The following is a 19838-nucleotide window of genomic DNA, read 5'->3' as shown; positions in this document are numbered from 1 at the left end:
CCTGTTACAGGGAACATTTTTTACTATTTAAAAAAAAGGACAATGTACCTGAATAGGCAATTTTTTTTAAAAAAAAAAAATGACTAGAATTGTAATTTATTTTACTTAGGTTAATTTAAGCAGTATGTGAATGTTTATAGTTAGGAGAAGTGTTTCTAACATTGTTTCTGTTTGCATTTGTTGATTTACTGATACTTTGCTGACTGTGCTTCCCTTTTAATTCCACCTAAGCCTATAAACAGTAGTAAATACTGAAAGGTTAATCCCAATTAAACCTGATTGGCATTGGCATTAAGTGTTCATGCTTGTAAACACATCCTCTCAGTTACCGAAGGTTGCAGCTCATTAGTTTCTGTAACAGGATTTTCTTTTGTCACAAATAAAACAGATCATTTTAATTAGCAACAGATAATGAATTTAAACTGTAGTGAACTGTCTCTAAAGAACTCCCAGTTATTGTCAAAATCTGAAACCTGAACAATTATGCAACAAATTGGTGACTGAATAATTAATAGTAAAGTAAAATGATGGGGGGGGCAGGGGCAGGGGGCAGGGATCTGATACAACCATTCTCAATTTTCAGGTTTTGAGGGGAATAAACTAATGCTTAGAATCTGCCACAGACATATTTCCAATCAAGAGAATTAAAGCGGGCAGTGAAAGTAAGTCATAGCTAAAGATAGATGTTGGTAACCTGAATAGCAAAAAGCTCTGTAAGAATGTCTGCTTACATGGATGTCATTTGATGTTTTAATTGTGCTTGCTTTAACTGAATGTCTACCAGGCAGTTGCTTTGCATTTTTGAGAGACTGTATGGTTTTAAATTGTGTAGTAATTTGGAATGACTGACAACCAATCTTCCTTACCACAATTTGAGAAATGCCAGTCTTGATTAAGTAGACATCAGTTAAGGTGATGCTAAAGATGCAACAATTTTTCTATAGGGGATAAAACAAGAGATTTTACTGATAAGGTATGTCTTTAACGTCAGTTGAAACCAAGTTCTGAAATAGCTTAATGGAAGGAGAAGAAAAGGAGGTTATGAGAGGTACTAAAGACTATTTCAGTGGCTTAAGTTACTTCAGGGTGGAGTAATTTTTCCCACTGAAGAAGCTGGTTAGGTGCAGTGCCATGTGTCTGCCAGTCTGCTCTGGGTCTCAATGACTGTGTGAGTGCTGAGAGAAACTGTTTGAAAGACTGAAGCAAGAGTATTTTTTTCAGTGTGTCCTTTTTCTCATTTGAAATGTTCTTGGCAAGGGCTTCTGCCTACTTTAGATTATCTGAACTGCTCAAATTATTGCCAGCATGTTAATATAGCTAGTAGTACTTTTTTTTTTTTTTTATTGCCAAGAAGATAGTGGAAGTGCATGTGCAGCAAGTAAGTGTCCATGTCTGCGCCACTCGCTTAGAAGAGATTGTTCCAGGAGTTATGGGATTCTTGTTTTAAAGCCATTGTCCAGAACTGAAGTGACCGTCCTATTGGCCACCCAGAGTCAACACCTCTCTCGCTTTACATAGCAGAAGTTGGAGAGTGAACCACCAATTTTAAATCATTGTGAATGCTAGACCAGTCAAGGACAAAAAAGGCAGTGATGTTTATTTTATTTTTGGTTCTTGGAAAACAGAGGTCCCATTACCTTGATAATAGTGTATATTAGTGTGTAATAGTGTATTTCCCATTGCCTTGGAAATAGGGGTATACAGATAGGTACTTAATTGCAACTTAATACCTCTCTCTGTAACGTAGAGGACCAGCTTTCCCCTTTCTGCTGACGGCAGGAGAACAAGCAGTGGTTTGCCTTTTCCGCGGGCTCCACCAACATATCTTTTCTTTAGAAGCAAAAAATCTGTACAGTGCCTCTTGAGTTTTTTTCTGAATGCAGAACTGAGGACAAAGTGGGGTCAGCAGAAAATGCAGAATGATTGAAGTAGCTGGAAAAAAAGGGGGAACGTTTTCAGAACAATATTCACATTGCAGGCAGACTGTGACCCCTAAGCTGTGAGACTTTCTTTTTTACTCCTGTCTATCTCTTCTCTGGTTAGATTGTGCACTTGTCAGAATGGACACAACGCCATATCCACATATGCACATCACTTAGTATTTAAGGTTTCTACATAAGTGTTTTCACTGTTCCTGTAGTATGTCTAAAAAAAGTTATAAAATGGTACTAATCAAATACTGAAAGTAGGGGGTTTGTTTCTTACGTCTTTAAAAGATCCATGTAAGTGTTCATTGCATTAACCAAGACACATTTCCTTCTGACTTCTTGGGAGAAGAAATCTCTAGTGTTCATTAGACAGTTTGCATTATCAAATTCAAGATCATTGCCAAAACCCACCCATTTTGCACAGCATTCTTCAGCTGCTCTGTGAAACCACAATAGTTCATTTGCTCTAACCATACTGTTCTTCCAGCACTTTTCCTGTTTTCTGCTTGGGGTTTAAAGCTGTTGTATTGAGCTGCTTCCTTACGTGCTCCATTCTGTAAATGGTACTTTCTTTCAACTGTTAACAATTTGTTGTTTTTTAAAGCCCTTTGTTTTCTTTGAGACCCTGGACTCGTAGGAAATGTAAAGTCTTCCAAGATCTGCTAATGGTAGTTACCATTGGACTAACGGTCTAATAAAGAGAAATAGGCATTACTAGAAAGGATTGCTGTTTAAGAGATATGAATCTATTGAAGAGAAATTAAATCTGTTGTACTGTGTTCTGCATCTTTTCTCCAATCCCTGTAACGGCAAATTTCAGCAGTGCAAGCTTTCCTTGATGTGATTTTTAGAGGTATGCAAAAGCGGTAACCCACTTTGCTGTAGCATCCAAAGTAGCAAGTAGAGTATCATTTGCAAGCTGCATTACGGGGAGGGACTGAGTGAAGGGAAAGCCACTGATGGCTGAAAAAAATGCAAAATATGCCAGGTAAACTCAGTCTTGAGTTATCAGCAGTAATTCCTTACGTATGCCCAATTTAACAGTATATATCTCTGTGACTTTTCTCCTGCAATAGTTGTGTATTTAAAGTTTTGTCAAGGGCCATACTGGTTGAAGTGGATTTAGTCATCTGTCATCTGCTGTCATGGAAAATGGTTTTAATTGTTGGATTTGTATGCTCTTTCAGTCATAATGTGTCTTAAAGTGCTTTACAAAATACAAAAATCTTAAAGATTCTCTGATTTGTCCTGTCTTCCCCACAGCTGCTTCTCTCTGTCATTGCTGTAGCTTACCAATCTGTGCTGACTAGAATGTGTCTACATGGGCTGCATCTTTTGTTAGAATAGTGGGACAGTCATAAAAACCATACAGGAGGTAGCTGACAGGAGCTCTGGGTATACAGGCATATATGAACAGGTGCTAGAAGCATTGAAGTAAAAAGTCATCAAAAAGTTTTTCCTTGTAAAACAGATACAAACAAGATACTTGTGGGGGAAAACAAACAAACAAACAAGCCCCACAAACAAACAACCCAGGACTTTTAATTTTAAAGATGTATTAATTTATAAGCATTCCTGATAAAAGGTTTTTTGTGGACAAAGGTAATAAGGGAATATGGGAGTTGGTTCAATATGTTGCATTGGTTAAAGTTTCTGCTCCCAGAGAGTGGTTAGATGAAGAAGATTGGGTGCCACCACACCTGCTAATAAGTCATATTCACAGCATGGTGGTAGCACCAATTTTCATGGCAGTCAAAATTAGTCTTACAGTTGAAGTGCTTTCAAAGGCTGTTTTAAAAATTGGTGCCACCAGTTTTTCCACTTAAGCATTTTTTCTGGTTTTTCTCTTTATCTGAAGAGTTTAAATGCTTAAAGCCTGTTTCAAATTCCAAGTCTTTTTATAGTAGGCAGTGAAAAGAACAGGCAGGTACCAATTTAAAGACATATTTGAGAAATGTCTGAATGATTTCTCTTCAAAAGAATTAAAAATGGTTCAATTGGCCATTTCAAGTCCAAATTTCATGGTATTTTATTAGCCAAGGCCCAGGAATGAGGGAGCTACTGGGATCTGCCTGCCAGAATCGGTAGTGCTCGCCAGTGTCCATGCAGATCCAGTGATTTCTCTTTAAAATGTCCTTATCAATGATAGATGCCAAACATAATGTTGCATTTCCCATTTTATGCAGTGTCATGCCCAAGCTGGAGGACCTTTTGGTTTCACAGACTATGATTCAGCTTCACACTGTCTGAACATTTCCCTCTTTAGTTTGCTGCTCAGGTATTAAGAAGTGCATGTTGGCACCAGCCTTTGAGATTAGTAGTTACTGACAGAAGAAATGGTATAAGCACCATAACGGTACATCTCAAATACCCTGTTTTCTTCTGCTTCGGGTGCTCTTTGCATGTCTGCTGTTAGTCATACTTTCCTTTAATTTTGTATGGTGCACTAAGGTGGGAAATCTGTGTGTGCATTGTCTGCTCTCAGGCACTGTGGTGCTGCTCAGGTTGCAGTTGCTGCAGTGCGTAGGCCCTGCTTTCTAACAAGTAACTTGCACCAGGTCATGATACCTAGGAAGCTTTTTGTTGTTTTTAATTGGTTTCCTGTATAAAGGTGGGAATTTTTTAGTGAAAATGAAATAAGCAATGTAATAGTTTCATTAAACCAAGCTTACTTTAGATTATTAATAATATAAATGTAATAATAGACACTAAAGGGCATGAATGAAGCCCAAAGCATTTCATCTTTGCAAAGGGAGAGTGTTGTGTTAGCACTGGACTGATGACTGTTCTACTCGGGATTCTGTGTGACAGACCATGAACAGAATCCATATTTATGCATGAAAATTTGCTTTTCAGGCAGGTGTGGAAAGTGAGTTAGGATAAGGCACTAACTTAGTGAATCTGCATCGGTAATGGTGAGCTTTATCACAGACAGAGGCTCTGACTTGTTTGGAAGGTGAATTTTGTGGTAGGATTTGAATAAAGGATGTGACAGTGCAGAGAGAAACACAGGGAGGAGGCAAGCAGGTATTTGCAGATTTCTGAAGGTGAAGGGACTGGGGGAAAAGAAATTGTTGCTGAAGGAAAGATGCTTTTGAAAAGCAATGTCAAAGCAAATTGCAGTGGGACGATGCAAGTATAACACAGCGTAGAGTAGTGGAGGCCAGTGGAAAGAGGTAAAGCAGGAGCAGTGTGCTTAAAACCTTGTGTCTTTCTCTTTTCCTCCAGCCCCTCATTGATCTAACAAGTGCGATGTATCCGGCAACTTGCCTGCTGCAGCGTGAGTCAGTAGTGTTTTTCCTTATGCCTTTGAACAGATGTTCCTGCATCCTTGTCCTTACAGGGGCTCTAGCATTTGTCAAGCTACTCACTGAGCTGATTCAGTTCACAAACCAGTTAAGATTTCTGTGTGGTAGTGTTGAATTAATTTCTATTAGCGAGCTCATAAGATCCACTAAACAAAGGTGAACTCACCTGAACACCAGAGCACAAGCCGGACAGCAGCGTTGCATGGTAAGCTGCGAGCTAAGTAGTGAGAAGTCTGACAGCCAGGAACAGGCCTTGCCTTTGCAGGGGTGAAATTGAACTTTTAGGTTAGCTGAGCTGCATGACCAGACTTTTATTTCAAATCTGTGTATAAAATGGCACCATTTTCCCTTCGGTGCATGAAGATTTAGAGGAATATGCATTGTACTGCATGGAAAAAATATACACAGAAACTCAGCATTGTTTTACGCCTGCCATACCTCAATGTGGAATGACAGTTGGTTGATACCTGTGTTTTGATTGCTTATGTTAAATCCTGTCAACAAAAGCCTGGATAATACTCCCTATTGATCTAAAACAATCTACTCAACAAGTAAGGTAACTTTACCTTGAACTTCTATGTTCCCTGACTAATTTTCTGATGTTAAAAAAATTCAGATGTACTCCTATTAGAAACAAAAAGGAATAGTGAAATTCATCTCCAGTGTAATAAATGCGGCATTAGACTCCATAGTTGTTATGATACAGATTCTACACTACAGTTTCACGTTCTTGTAGACACTCCCGCTGACAGGACTGCAGGCTGTCGGTGCGCTGCGCCTGAAGAAGGTGCAGCAGAGTTGACGCAGCAGGCAGCAGCAGGCACTATGTGTTTTTAAGACAAGGGGATGTGGCAGCCCGTATCCTCAGGGCAGCAGCAGTAAGCAGTTCTCCATGCCTTTCCGTGCCTTTCCCCAGGGAGACCCGGCTACCTTGCCCTGCCTGAAAGGGCGTCGCAGCCCCCATCACAGCGGGACGTGTGCTCACAACCTGTGGGTGACTTCCTGGGTTTTCCTGAATTTCTGGAACTTTCCTCCCCCAACCCCCCAGTTTGTTTACCCAAAAGAAATAGGTGAATGTTAAGATATTTGGAAGTCAGACCAGCTTGACCCTCAAGCACTGGGCAGAACAGATTCGAGGCGCATGGAGTCCCTTTGATCCGTATGGATCAGGCTTCACCAGGGTTTGATCACAGACCTCGCCTCGCAGCCCAGCCTTTGTCACGGGTGGGCTGTTGCATTCATTTGCAGTCTATGCCTTCGCCTCCACGTGTAGTTTTTGGTAAGAAAAAAAGTGTCCTACTGAGCAAGCCTGTTCTTGTGTGCGTATTTGAGAAGCTCCTCTGCAGACCGACGCGCTTGGCGGCAGTGCTGGCTGTGCTTGCTCTGCAGCCAGCGCAGGTTCTGCCTGCTCTTTGCCAGCTGGTAGCAGAAGTGCTTTTCAGGCAGTTTCCTCTGCCAGAAGCAGCGAAGGAAATAGTGTTGCAGCGGTACATGATGGCCTGAAGAACAGGTATTAGTGATAGTGAAAGAATGACAATTTTAAGTATGGTACTTGTTTTATATGGTTATTAATAGGGGTGAAACACTTTCACTTATCAATGCAGCAAATCTGCTCCAGAAGTTGGAATGACAATACAGAATCATTTTATAGAGTAGAATTACACTTTGACAAGTTTTATTTAAAAACCTTGATAATCTACCTCGATACTACCTGTAGAATGTTTTAATTTTTCTCAGCATATTTCCATTAAATTACCTAAGTACATAAAAAGCTAGTACTTCTGACCTTTGCATTTTTCAATCCAAGATAAAGAGCTGGATTACAGTCAATTGGCATGTTATTCATCTATTACTGAATAAAGAAGTTAACAAAAGTATTGTAAATAGCAGATAAGCATGAATCAAATATTTTTACCTAACATACAAATACAACGTTCTAAACAGTTGAAGCTATTTTTTTAAGCAAGGTGACAATGTTTGCTTCCTAGGATTATTGGTAGTCGTTATTTTACTTGGAAGTATACCTAGTTTATTATCTTTAAAGTTATACGTATTTAAAGACTGAATGTTACTATTCGCCTTAGAAGCCTGAGAACAGCACCAGATGCCTATTAATCTGTGGTTTACTGTAGCTACTCCTGTAAGTGCTATCTTTCTGAACAAGAAAAGCAAACAGCTGCTGAACTGCATTGAAAAAGTGATGTTCTTCTAAGACAGGGATTTGTGCAAAAGCATATTCTAATTGGATTTCTTTCCACTGTCTCATATAGGCACAGACTCTTTAGATTTCTACCACCATCACCCCTATTTTTTTTTTTTTTTGTCTTTTTTTCTTCTTTTTTTTTTTTCCCCAATAATTCCCAGGCTAAAATGAGTAGATGAAACAGCATGTAATTGTCCTAAAGTGAAGCCAGGGCCATCCAAATAAACTGACTGCTGCTTTGTCTACCAGAGATGTGTACATAATGGTAGAATATATTTTCCTTTTCCCTCTGGGGCTCATTAGTATCTGTAATTAGTTAAAATGGAAGACTTCAGCACGTCCACATTCAGAGAGGTTTCTCATTTCTCAGTGGTTTGAGAATCTTTCACCCTGTTTCCTCAAAACCTTAGCTATGCCAGGTTAACATCTCATACAAAACAGTCTTGTCTACTTCAGCTTTAATAGTATTTCCCATCTTTCTTGTGTTTAAGCATATTTTCCCTTGACCTGATTATTTTGAAATCTTTTGATTGTTGAAGCCCTGTGACATTCAAGTCACCAATGTCACAGCTCTCCTGCATTATTTTTGGACGTCGTCATGTGTGCCATTTGACTGTTTCATTTGAAATGTTCATTTGAAACAGCTGTATTAAAACAGTAAGGACTTGTGCATTAAAATCTTGTTGGACAGTTAAGAAAGCACTCGCTGAGGATGTTTGATTCTGACTCCTGATAAAAAGAACAGTCCCTTTTCTCCCACTCATATTTTGTGTGGAAAGCCAATTCCCTTATGTGTCATGAAGAACATCTACTTGAATGGGTCCTGCAGGTGAGGCAGGTGGGGTGGAAAGAAGGGTGGTGATTTGTGTCAAGTCTGAGGCGGTGAGGAGGTCCAGCCCCTGCTCAGGCTCTGGGTTTCTCTAGGTGGCAAGAAGGTGCTGAGCTTGCCATGCGAGGCAGAGCATCTGCTTCCCATCTGCGTGGTGTATGCAAGTACTGATTCCTTCAGACACGAGAATCAATTAGGGTGTCGCATATCTTGGCAAGTGGAGTAATCACCAACATTTAAGTCCTTTTAATGGATCTAACCCAAGCTGCACTTTGGAAATAAAGCACACTTGCGTTTTTGCATGCTTGTAACCTGCCACCTTGTTGAACTGCAGCAGAGGTCTAGGGGAGAGGCTTCCTGTGGTTTCAGGAAGCTGCTTGAACTGTTGCTGTGCAGAAGGGCCGTGCAAATTCATAGCATCCCTAGAGCCAAAGTAAAGCCGCTATTCTTCTCAGTGAGCGCAAGGATTGTGCCTGCTGCATTGTCCAGAACAGCAAACATCTATCCCATTCAACTCCCAGAGCTCAGCTCTGCCTTAAAGACATGGTTTAGCTTTAAACAGAGCTGATCAGCACACAAAGTGCTGACTGTCATTCCTAAAGAACAAAATGACAGATGGCCTTATGATACATTTGTCTGGAGGTAGAGAATGAGAAGAGCAACTTGATTACTAATTACCTTCTCACCATTCAAAGGAGAAACATCCTTATGCTTGACACTATTTGCATGGATGTGGCAATATTAATGAACTTTTTCACCCTCAGATGTTCCAGGACTGAGCTTCACACCATTGTCTCCAGTGTGGCTCTGAGATTTGAATGCAGCCATTTGCATTCAGCAGGGTAGCACAGACACAACATGAAAGTTCAAGAATTTAAAAATGCATCTCTGCTGTCAGGCTGTTTTGTAGCAAGAGCGCTGGCAGGGTAACAGACATGGGTCATATCTGTCAGTGACTGTTACCATTGCTTCTTTTTGTTGCTTTTTTTTTTTTTTTTTAACACTATTTTTATCCAAGTATCAATAAAATAACTACTCTTTCAGATCTGTTATTCAGGTTACTATTTTTAAACTGGTATGACTACTTTTACATAAAAATACTCCTGATGCTGTGTACTAATACATGAAATTCTGATTGAATTTAATTGTTAATTCATTGCATAGGTTTTGGGGTGAGTTTCTGATGCATGAGAAATTGCATCCAGCTGTGCAAGAAGGCTCAGTAATCTTAGGAGGTAAAGTACTACTGGGGGTGAGCTAAGGTGTCCAAATTGTGTCCCTAATGGCTGTATGTACCAGACAAAATATCTTGACTTTAAATTATATTTATAATTAGTTACAAATAACTGCTGATAAGATCCTTTGTATGAAAATTCTTCATGAGATATTATCTATTACATGTTTCATTTGATTATTTTTTTTAAATGCTGCTTTAACACTTACGTCCCATGACAGGCCTATTACTAGTCTTAACAATTCAATAAGCATATACACTAAATACTGTAAAATAAATATAGTTTAGCACTTAATCCTATACGTAAAGAAGGCTTTGGTTTGGAAATGTTTTCAGAATTTATCAGTGACATTTATCAATTCAGACTCCAGACTTCTTCGCTATTTCTTGGTGTAATGGAAGATGATTATAGAGGTGGTGGTGATGGAAATACTAAAAGCAGTGTGTTGCTTGCTTAGGTATGAAAATGGGAATCATTTGCAGGGCTGCATTTGAAAAATAAGATTGGAACAGTGAAGCATAGGTATCTGACAGTGGAAACAAGCTGAAAGCTTAAAGAGTATAGATGCTGCTAATATTCAGGTAAATGCTCTGGGCTGTTTTCCTGGCTGGTGCAAAACCAATTTCAGCAATGCAGTCAGTGTATTAGGTATTCTATTTGTTTAATTTTTGAGACTGCTTTGACAGCAGTGAGGCAGCTGGCCTTTAATGGCAGCAATTTGTTTTCCTTTGGTTTGATTATGGTGGGTCTTTTTTGTGGGTCTAATCAGTAGCAGGGGGTTACATCTTCATGTGGGTCTTATTCAGAGTTTCTGGGTGGTTAATCTGAGAATGTCATTCCAGATAGTTGATGTGCTTGGAAAAGCCGGGGGGGGGGGGGGTGGGGGGGTGAGGCGGGGCACGAATCTTCTGTCTTAGTCTGAGCCTCTTTTCTTTTGAAAACAACCCCCTGCTAAACAGATTTCATCATCTACTTTTGTTACTTTTGGCTTTTCAGTTTATCCCCAGTTAGCTTGGCTGATCTATTGTTCTTTCTCCTTCAGCTTCTTTGTTGCTTCCCAATATCCACAGCACAAACTGTGTCAGTGCTGTGACAAAGGCTGGGCTGCACCTTCTCCACAGCATTCAGATATTTTCTTCATGGCTCTCCGTGTGAAGTCCACCTTCCCCCTTTCTTTCTTGAGAGCTGTGTACTCGTAGGCCTTCAGCTTGCTGTAATAGTCTGAGAATTTGTTGTAGAGAATGGAGATGGGCATGCCATTCAGGATTATTCCAAATGCAATGCAGAGGAAAGCAAACAGCCGGCCAAGGTGAGTTTCTGGACACATGTCTCCGTATCCCACTGTAGAGATGCTGACCTACAGGCAAACCAACATTCAGCTTAGCGTATAAATGGATATGTTCAGGCATCCGGGACAATTTTAAAGTTAGTGTTTTTGCACTTGCACTGAAATACTCTCTGCTGCCTTTTTTCCCGTACCATCCATTTTATGCAAAAAACCCTAATTAAAAGAAGTCCCTCTCATGCAGCAGAAAGACAACAGTGCAGTTTGACACTATTCAGGAGGAGTTTTATAAGCTTTGTCCTGCAGAGGGAATTTCCAAACAGTTTTCACGCCAGCGTCTCCAGCAGGTGGATTAGCTTGGCTGCAGGGAGCAGATAGAGATGGCTCCCTGACTGCACAAATCCAGTGATAACTGCAGCTCTGCTCTGTCAGTGTGTCACTTGGAACAGATGCCCGGTATCTAAATTGTATGTAAAAACACAGTATTTTGGGACTTATTCTGATGTTTGTATTTAGAGTATTACCATTGTTTGTCATACATATTTTACACATGAAAAGCTTCAGCTAATTGTGAAATATATTTATATAATGTTTGTAATAGAGGAAGAAGTGACCCAGGACTTTGAAGAGTCTGGATAAAATCCCCTTTAAAGGTTACATACCTGCAAGGAACAGTGGAAAAAACAAAGATCTTTCTCTATTGTCTCAAAGTTTTTGCTTGCAGCGTATGCTCACAACACACATTTAAAGTGCTAAATTTTTTGATCTCCCTGTTCAGCTGTGTGTCAGAGGTTACAGAAGTAAGGTGTATGTGTGCCTTCAGTAAGGAATATTCCCATTTGTTTTAACTGACAGACAGGTACACAGGTGAGAAGTTTTTGCTCAATTCCCCTTTGAAGAAGGGTTTGGGATTTGTTTAAAGTGTTTTTTGTGGGACTGATGGTATTTAGTGTATCTGCTTTATATGAATCTGTACATTCTGCCATCACATTTTCTGCATAGTTCCACAGGCTTTTTTCTTAGCCATCAGGGTTTTCTCTTTTTAGCCTATGTATGTATGAAGGAACTGTCTTTTATGTGGACCCAGTATTATACCAAGAACTGCAATACTTTTTTTGTAAAAATTAGTTTAAAAAATGTTTGCTTATGGGGATGCTACATATGAATGATGTAGTCCCAAACAGCCAGCATAAAATAACTCCTAATTTATATACTTCTACTGCACACACCTTGATTGTTTATAGTTGTTACATTTACCTGCCAGAGAAAAATAAGTTATATTTATTAAAACTTGCAGGCTTCTGCCATCTGACACTTCCTAGACTTTGCAAGGGATATTTTTCAGCCAATTAATTTTATTTTTTTTTTCACAGTATCTTAGCACAATGTGTGTATCTGTGAAACAGTAATATAAAATTTTGGCAGAAATAAACCACAGGCAGTAGGACTTTCACTGTAATGCCCTTGTGGCTTTAGCACTGATGTAAGTCTTTGGAAGGTCACGTTGTGCAGCCTGCCATCCTCTAACATGCTAAATAAAATGTTATTTCAAATGAAGAAAGCATTAGGGTACATGAGACAGCACTGGCTAAGCACATTTGTAGGATGCACCTGGTGCTTCCTGTGGAATAAAAAGGATTAGTCACTTGGTTTAATGGAAATTAAGTCACTGGATTTGCATGATAATACAGGATAAATATCTCCAAAAATAAATACCGAGATGAAGGCAAGATGTTTATCTCTACCAGCCAGGACAAAACCATTATCCTGTGATAAGGTTCTGTTCCACTGGCATAGTCTTCTACATCGCCTGTGACAGTCTGAGAGAGATACTTCTGTTCTGTGCGTGTGTCAGACTGTGAACACTGCTGGATTTTAATGAAATTTGAGTGATCGGGGTATCTTAATTTTTACTCTTAAAGAATGAATAGGCTTTAAAAAGAGTTTCATGCCTTGGAATTGCAATGTGCATGCTAGAGCATCTCTTCCGGAGACACTTGCTCAACTGAATAAGCCTTTTTCACTTAGTCACGCAGGTTTCTTAGGAGTATCTAAATGATTATGGTGTCACCAGCTTGCAGAAATGAGTCCTAAAGATTTTGCATATATCCTGTATGTTCACAAAAGAAAAAATAAAGCTAGCATCCTTACTGTAGTAATATATGAACTACACATTTTTTCATATCCTGTGTATAGCGCTTAAAGTTGGCCTCTGAAGGTCACATTACCCAACCCTTTATTCACTGTTTTTTCCTTCTTTCACATGCCCCATCTTAAAGGATATTCAGCACATGTACATATGTATTACATATATAAATGTCTGCTTCTGTCTGTAGGACCAGTTTTAATGCCACACACTGAATCACAACAAACATACATTTGAAACCACCACATCTTATCAGCTCTCACTGAACCAGAGGTGCAGGCCACGGGCTGGCCAGGAGAAGTGACCTTGGATGGGCTGGGGTTGCTCTCCTGCGGGCCCCACACGCAGTTCAGTGTATCCAGTGTGTATGCTGATCAACCAGCATGGGAAGATCTCCTGATTGCTTTCCGGTCCATTTGCATGGGCTTCCTTCCCCAGGGAAGTGACTTGGACATAGCCAGACCCATAGCCAGGTCTAGGGGTCAAAAAAACTGCTGGGAACCTGCTATAAACATGGGTTTGAGAGCCAGCATCAGCTGCTGCAAAATGAAATGTACATGATGACAGATTAGAACAAGCCTTAGAATTATCGACAGCCAAGATATGGACCCTTTGCCTTCTCTTAGCACCTGCAGCATCTAGCTACCCTCTGATTTGTTCCAGGCTGCTGTAGGTATGCTGCACATGTAGGTTTTCCAGCTCTGAAATGCTGCAGGCAGCAGTGCAGGCAGGGATCATCTTCTCCCTCTTACCTGTGCCCTTGATAAAACCACCCCCCTGCCTGCCAAAACATTGCTGTAAACGTGGTAATTGTGGAACTGCCATACTTGTGCATGAAGGTACCTGTTAAGCACTCAGTTACTGCAGCTCCCTCTCCACTGTCTGCTGGTCTTGATAAACCCAGAAGTATTTGTTTTGTCTTCGCGGCTTACCGTGAAGAATATAACTATCATTTTGATCTCACAATATTTAAGAAGTATTGGTTAGCCCTCTCCAAGTGAATGGGTGTTAATGCAATCCAGATCTGGAGCTGAACTGCTTCCTGTACCCTTTAGAGGCAAATTCCATGTTGGGGTGCTGGAACAGTTCTGCCAGAACATTGCCAGAGTCAGGAAGCATTTAAACAAGGTGGAGGACTTTAAACTCTCACAGCTCTCTATTTTCAGCTAAATCTTTATGTCTGAAAAAACGCTGCCTTGAAAACACTCCTCCACCTACACAGTATGGTACAGGTCAGTGACAGTTCAGACCTCTCAAGATATGCCCAAATGCCTTACAGCACTAACCCATTGGCAGTCTCTAGAAACAAGGTCATTCTGTCTTCAATTCCGAGGCTTGTCAGCTGAAACTCAGCCAGTTACCCTCACTCCAAGTGCCTGGGATGGGACTAATATCACACTCTTTCTGGCAGAGGTTGCAAAAAGAGATTCAAGGTGACATTAACCAGCTCTCAGCACTGACTGATGTGGAATTCAAACCAGTGACCCAGATGTAGAAAGCAGTTTATCCCATTATCAACCCCTTGAGCTATTCTGCTTCTTTTTGTATTTATTCCTCTCCAAGTCTAGCATGGTATAAATAACCTCCAGTGTTTTGTGTGGGTGCAGACATGTGCCTCAGACGTGCCACCTAAAGGAACAGAACACAATCTCTTGTGTAAAACAGCTGTTGGTACTAATGCATATTTAATGGCCAGAGTTCTAGGACAGCTTTGGCTTTACAAGTTTGAGTGACCAGACTATAGTTAATAAACTATGTCTTATCATTTTACAGTTGTATGATGGGTCACGGTAGATCTGCAGAAAAAGAACAAGAAAGAAAATCCTGTGTCCACCTGCAAGCAGCTAGCCTGATGCAAAGTTTTTGGGTCATGTGTCCTTGCCCCCACCTGCAAGCAGCTAGCCTGATGCAAAGTTTTTGGGTCGTGTGTCCTTGCCCCCACCCCCACCCCACTTTTTTTTTTTTTGGCAACACTGACAATGGGGTTAAGTGGAGAAATGCTTTTCTTTCCTGTCTTTGCCCACTTCTCTGAAAGTGCAAGTACTGTCTGTATTTGGTTGGACAGAAATTTCAGCACTGTCTGCCTGATTAAGCCTTGATTTAAGCTTACAGCAGAGGTGAATGAGTGCATGCGTGTGCGTGAGTGAGTGCATATGTCCTGTAAGCTCAGAATTCAGAGCAGATGTTCACTGATCTGAGCCTGCTGTTTGCAAGATTGTCATCAACACTAGCAAGGAAGGAAATGGGAAGGGAGGAAGGGTCACTGGCTATCCAGCAAGGTGAGATGCGTTTACTTACGGCAGCCCACCACCAAGCATGAGGGATGCTGGTGAAGTTGGTGCTGGAGACATCGTGCTCCACTGTGTAGACCATGGCAGAGAAGGCGAAGATGCCCATGGCAATGAAGAGCAAAAGGCAGCCCACCTGCTGGTAGCACTGGCGCAAGGTAAAGCCGAAGGCACGAAGCCCTGTGGAGTGGCGGGCCAGCTTGAGGATGCGGAAGATGCGCATGAGGCGCATGATGCGAAGCACTTGTCCCACCTTGCCCACCCGTCCCACCTTCTCGATATCATGCTCATGCTGAGAGCCCCGACCTCGGGGCTGGTCATCATCAGCAAAGCATTCGAGCAGCAGCTGCAGGTAGAGGGGCAGGATAGCAATAAGGTCTACTGCATTGAGGGCGCTGCTGGCAAAGCGGCGTAGGTCTGGGGTAGAGACCAAACGCAGCAGGTACTCCAGTGTGAAGAATGCAATGCACAGGGTCTCAATGTGCTCCAAGACAGGCCGGCTGTCCCCACTTTTATGGTCTACTTGCTGCATCTCCTCCACTGTGTTGAGTGCCAGGGCCACCACGGAGATAAGCACGAAGAAGCTGGAGGCCACTGCCATCACCTTAGCAGTGACAGAGGAGAAGGGCTTCTCCATAAGGTTCCAGAGGCGCCAGCGCTGGGGACCGTAGTAACGCATGTGGTGGAAGAGCTGTTCATTTTCCTGAGCCTCTGCCTGGGAGCGCAGCTCGCGCTGGACCTTGAGCTGCTCGCTCAGCTCGTCACGGCGCTCCTCAAAGCAAATGCGGCAACAACGAGGTGTGTATTTGAGCCGTACGCCCCAGTAGCTTAGTTCCTCCAGGAAGCTACGGGGGCACAGCTCATCCCGCACATGCAGCACCCCCGAGGCATAGAAGTTGTACACCAGCTGGAAGACAGCCGGGTCCCGGTCAAAGAAATACTCATCTACCTGGGCAGCGTAGTCATCGCACAGGCCCAGCTGGCAGCGACGGTCAGTGGAGGTAGCCAGGCGGCCCAGGCGCGTCTTGGGGTAGATGGCCACTGCCTGGTAGGTGAGGTGGTAGCTTTGGCCACCAACATTGATGTTCAGCACGGGTGAAGTGGAAGCCTTAGCCAGGGCTCCAGAGGAAAGCACAGGGGAGCAAGGAATGGATGATGAGGGCTTTTTTTCTCCATCAAATATGTCTCCACTTGGCCATTTTCCTTGTTCTTGTTCTTTCTCTTCCTCTTCCTCATCTTCATCATCCACATAATAGTTGTAATTCCCCTCAGGTCCCAGGAGCAGCAGGGGCTGGGAGTTCAATGGAGCAGTAGCAGAAAAGCCACTCTGCTTATCTACATGCATGCCTTCGTCATTCTTCCCCTTGTTGGGCTCCAGGAGGACATTGGGTGCTTCTCTTTCACTGCCTTTATGCTTTAGGAAAGGAAATTGTCTCCGCATGTTAAACTGCAACATACTATTTTTTCTTACTCTTCTCCCTTCTGTGCATTCACCTGATTAAGGAATTAACACCAGTCCTTGTCAGCACTACAAAGGCTGACAATCCTGTTTTCTTCTCTCTTTATCTCAGTACTATCATGCACAGCAGCAGTTCTGTATTTTTCTCCCTGCCAGCCACAGCTCCAGTTGTTGTGAGCGCTCCGTGTGGGATATAGACACATGAAGACTGCTGTTGACCGTTTTAATCTTGCTGACAGCGAAGATCTGAGTGCTTAGAGAAGGGGATTTAAGGGCTATTACCGTGTCCAGCTTCATCTCCCTCAGTCGTGACGTGAATGATTATGGATCCATAAATCTATGAAAAATTGGGGGGGGGGAACGGGACGGGGGGACGGGACGGGACGATGGAACCCTGTAGTTTCATTACTAATAAACCCTACACATTTTCCAAATTCAGGTATATATGGATCAAGAAAAATCTCAAAATGAAAATGTATGAGGTGTAGAGGGAGGAGAGGTTGGGAGGAGAGAGAACATTACATATTTCTTTCATCTGCATGAGTATAGCATGTCTTGGTTTTCCCTGATGAAAATTATGAATAATTGATATGCAGATAATGGGTAGGAATTCACTACAGTAGCTCTTAAAACATTTTCCAAAGGTGAGCAAATAAAAGTCATCCCTTTTTATTCCCAGTTGGAATACCTTCATCTGGTTAAGGGCTGAGGAAAGTTGCAGTCTGTTCCTAAAGCTCTGGCTGTGCTCTGGGGCTGCAGGTCTCATGCTCCTCTGGACACAGCGGAAATGAAAAGCACAGTTGTGAAGGGGTTTCCAGCATGCTACTTCACTTCAAACTCTTCCTGAGCTGCTGAGAAACAGAATAAAGCCACTTTTGTTTCTCTTGCAAGACATATAAGAGCATAAAACTGCATTAGGTACCTAGCAGGACAGGAAAGATGCTTTCTCTCTTGTTTTGATGGAGGTTTCATCCTCAGAACTGGTTGATAAAATTGTGGAGAAAGTTATTCTGGGAGTTACTGAAAAACACTTGAGACAACACATTGGTCATAGCCAGCACGGGTTCCTAAGGGGAAAGTCCTGATTAACTCAGTTTCCTTTTATGATGAAGTCAACCATCTAGTTGACCAAGGGAAGCCAGTAGATGTGGGGTTTTTTGATTTTAGCAAAGCTTTTGATACAGTCTCTCAGAGTATCCTGCTGGACAAAATGTCCAGCACACAGCTAGACAAATTTTTAATATGTTGGGTGGGCAATTGGCTGACAGGTTGGGCTCAAAGAGTTGTAGTAAATGGGTTTACTTCAGGCTGGCAGCCAGTGTCCAGTGGGATTCCTGGGGGCTTGATTTCAGGGCCAGTGCTCTTTGATGTTTTTATCTGGGTATGCATATGGATATATGACCTGGATGCAGGAATCAAATGTACATTAAGCAAGTTTGCTGTTGATACTAAACTAGGAGGAGCTGTGGACTTCCTTGAGGATAGAGAAGTCTTATAGAGAGGTCTGGATAAACTAGAGAGCCAGGCAGTCACCAGCCATACGAAATTTAACAAGAGCAAGTGCAAGGTTCTCCACCAGGGAAGGGGCAATCCTGGTTATATGTACTGCTGTGTGCAGGAGGTGGAGGTGCTGATGGCCTCTCTCTGGGGGACAGCCATAGGACATTAGGAAATGGAATGAAGCTGCATCAGGGGAAGTTCAGATTGGACACTGGGAAAAGGTTCTTCACTGAGAGGGTAGTTGGTGACTGGAACAGGCTCTCCAGGGAAGCAGTCATGGCACCAAACCTGTCAGAGTTCAAGGACCATCTGGACATTGCTATTAGTCATATGGTTCAGCTTTAGGTAGTCCTGTGAGGAGCAGGGAGTTGGACTTAATGATCCTTATGGGTCCCTTCCAACTTAAGGTATTCTATGATTGTATGGGTAGAAGAAGAAACACAAAAACCTGGCAGTCAGTAACAGTGGAGAATGCTGTTCAATCAGCCAGACAGTGCTCTGGGTACTGGATTCCTGAGAAAAGTATTTTCACAAGAGAAAACTATAATTAAAATGGAAGAGGGTCATGAGAAGATGAGTCTTTGCAAATCTTCTTCTTAAGGAGTGCTGACTTTTCCCAGGGTAGGGGATAGTGTAACTGCAATGCTTTTTCACTGAGCAAATCAGCTTCAGCTTCAGAGTTATGTATGCTTGCTTTATCTTGGTTAAAAAAAGTGAGAACTTTTTAATTGAAATTACCTTAAAGAATTTATATGGCTCTGTAAGGTCTCAGTGGAGTAGTTCCTACCTCACTAGAGGAACTGTTCACAGATTAGTAGTTTTTTAAAGTCAGAAAAGGCCTGTAAGATCATCTATTCTGATCTATTTGAACAATGACCCTAGAACTTCACTCAGTAATTCTGCCATTGTGCTAGAAGGAGTGGCTCAAACTAACATCTTGGAGACGTGAAATAACATGCTCAGCTATCCGTAGGGAATTGCACTGAAAACTTACATGGGGCTTTGTTTCAAAGGGTCCAAGCAGGCTCTTTCATTAACCTCCAGTGACCTCTCAAACTATGTTGATAATATGGAAAATACTGCTAATGGTGATTATTAACAACATAATAAATATTAATGTCCTGTTTATCATATTAGGTTACTCAACAAACATAACAGGGCTGAAGGTAGACTGGCTGCAGTGTCTGTTTAAAACTGTGATGGGCAACTCAGGGAGTGGGAGAACTAGGATTCTGTTCTGTCTACCTCTCCACACACCAGTCTTTTTAAAGAGTGATTGCCAACCCCCCACCCCACCCCACCCCAGCCAGAACTTTGTCAAAATACCCGATCTGTTCAGAGCTGAAGTAACCTTCACTCTACCTTTCATTCCTGCTCTGTGTTTTCAGGCATCTTTGCACCCTACCACCCTGGCAGGCTTTTTCAGCCCTCAGACTGCCATGCTGCTGCTGAACAAACGCTTCCTTTCTCGTTGCTTTCTCTATTTCTGGGTTTTTTTCCCACTTGCCAGCCCTGCTGCTGCAGCCACCCAGAGGGTGCTTAGAAAGGGCAGACTGAGTGGGAAGAGAGGATCACTGAAGGATGGAGGAAGAATGACCCAACCACTCAGTCTCTTCCTGCCCATGTTACAGTGGAGCTCATGTGTCTGTGCAATCCC

General features: G+C 42.0%; 1 protein-coding gene across 1 annotated transcript; it reads right to left on the bottom strand.

Annotated features, from left to right (window-relative positions):
* Positions 1–6038: 6038 nt before the first annotated feature.
* Positions 6039–16880, bottom strand: KCNV2 (potassium voltage-gated channel modifier subfamily V member 2). Its single transcript, XM_005437541.3, has 2 exons — positions 15233–16880; positions 6039–10860 (listed from the first exon to the last, which is right to left on the bottom strand). The coding sequence occupies exons 1-2, from the start codon at positions 16676–16678 to the stop codon at positions 10585–10587; spliced, it is 1722 nt and encodes a 573-aa protein (XP_005437598.1). The 5' UTR covers positions 16679–16880; the 3' UTR covers positions 6039–10584.
* Between the last annotated feature and the right edge of the window lie 2958 nt (positions 16881–19838).

This window comes from Falco cherrug, chromosome Z, assembly GCF_023634085.1.
Source record: "Falco cherrug isolate bFalChe1 chromosome Z, bFalChe1.pri, whole genome shotgun sequence".
In the NCBI taxonomy this organism is placed as follows: domain Eukaryota; kingdom Metazoa; phylum Chordata; class Aves; order Falconiformes; family Falconidae; genus Falco; species Falco cherrug.
The sequence above is the reverse complement of the archived record's forward strand: the minus strand, read 5'-3'. Positions and strand labels throughout refer to the sequence as shown.

Bases quoted from the DNA above. Each gene is read 5' to 3' on its own strand.
- KCNV2 (XM_005437541.3), bottom strand. From the start codon at position 16,678: ATGTTGCAGTTTAACATGCGGAGACAATTTCCTTTCCTAAAGCATAAA. The intron at 10,861-15,232 runs GTAAGTAAACGC...GTTTGCCTGTAG, and splicing joins ATGCTTGGTGGTGGGCTGCC to GTCAGCATCTCTACAGTGGG.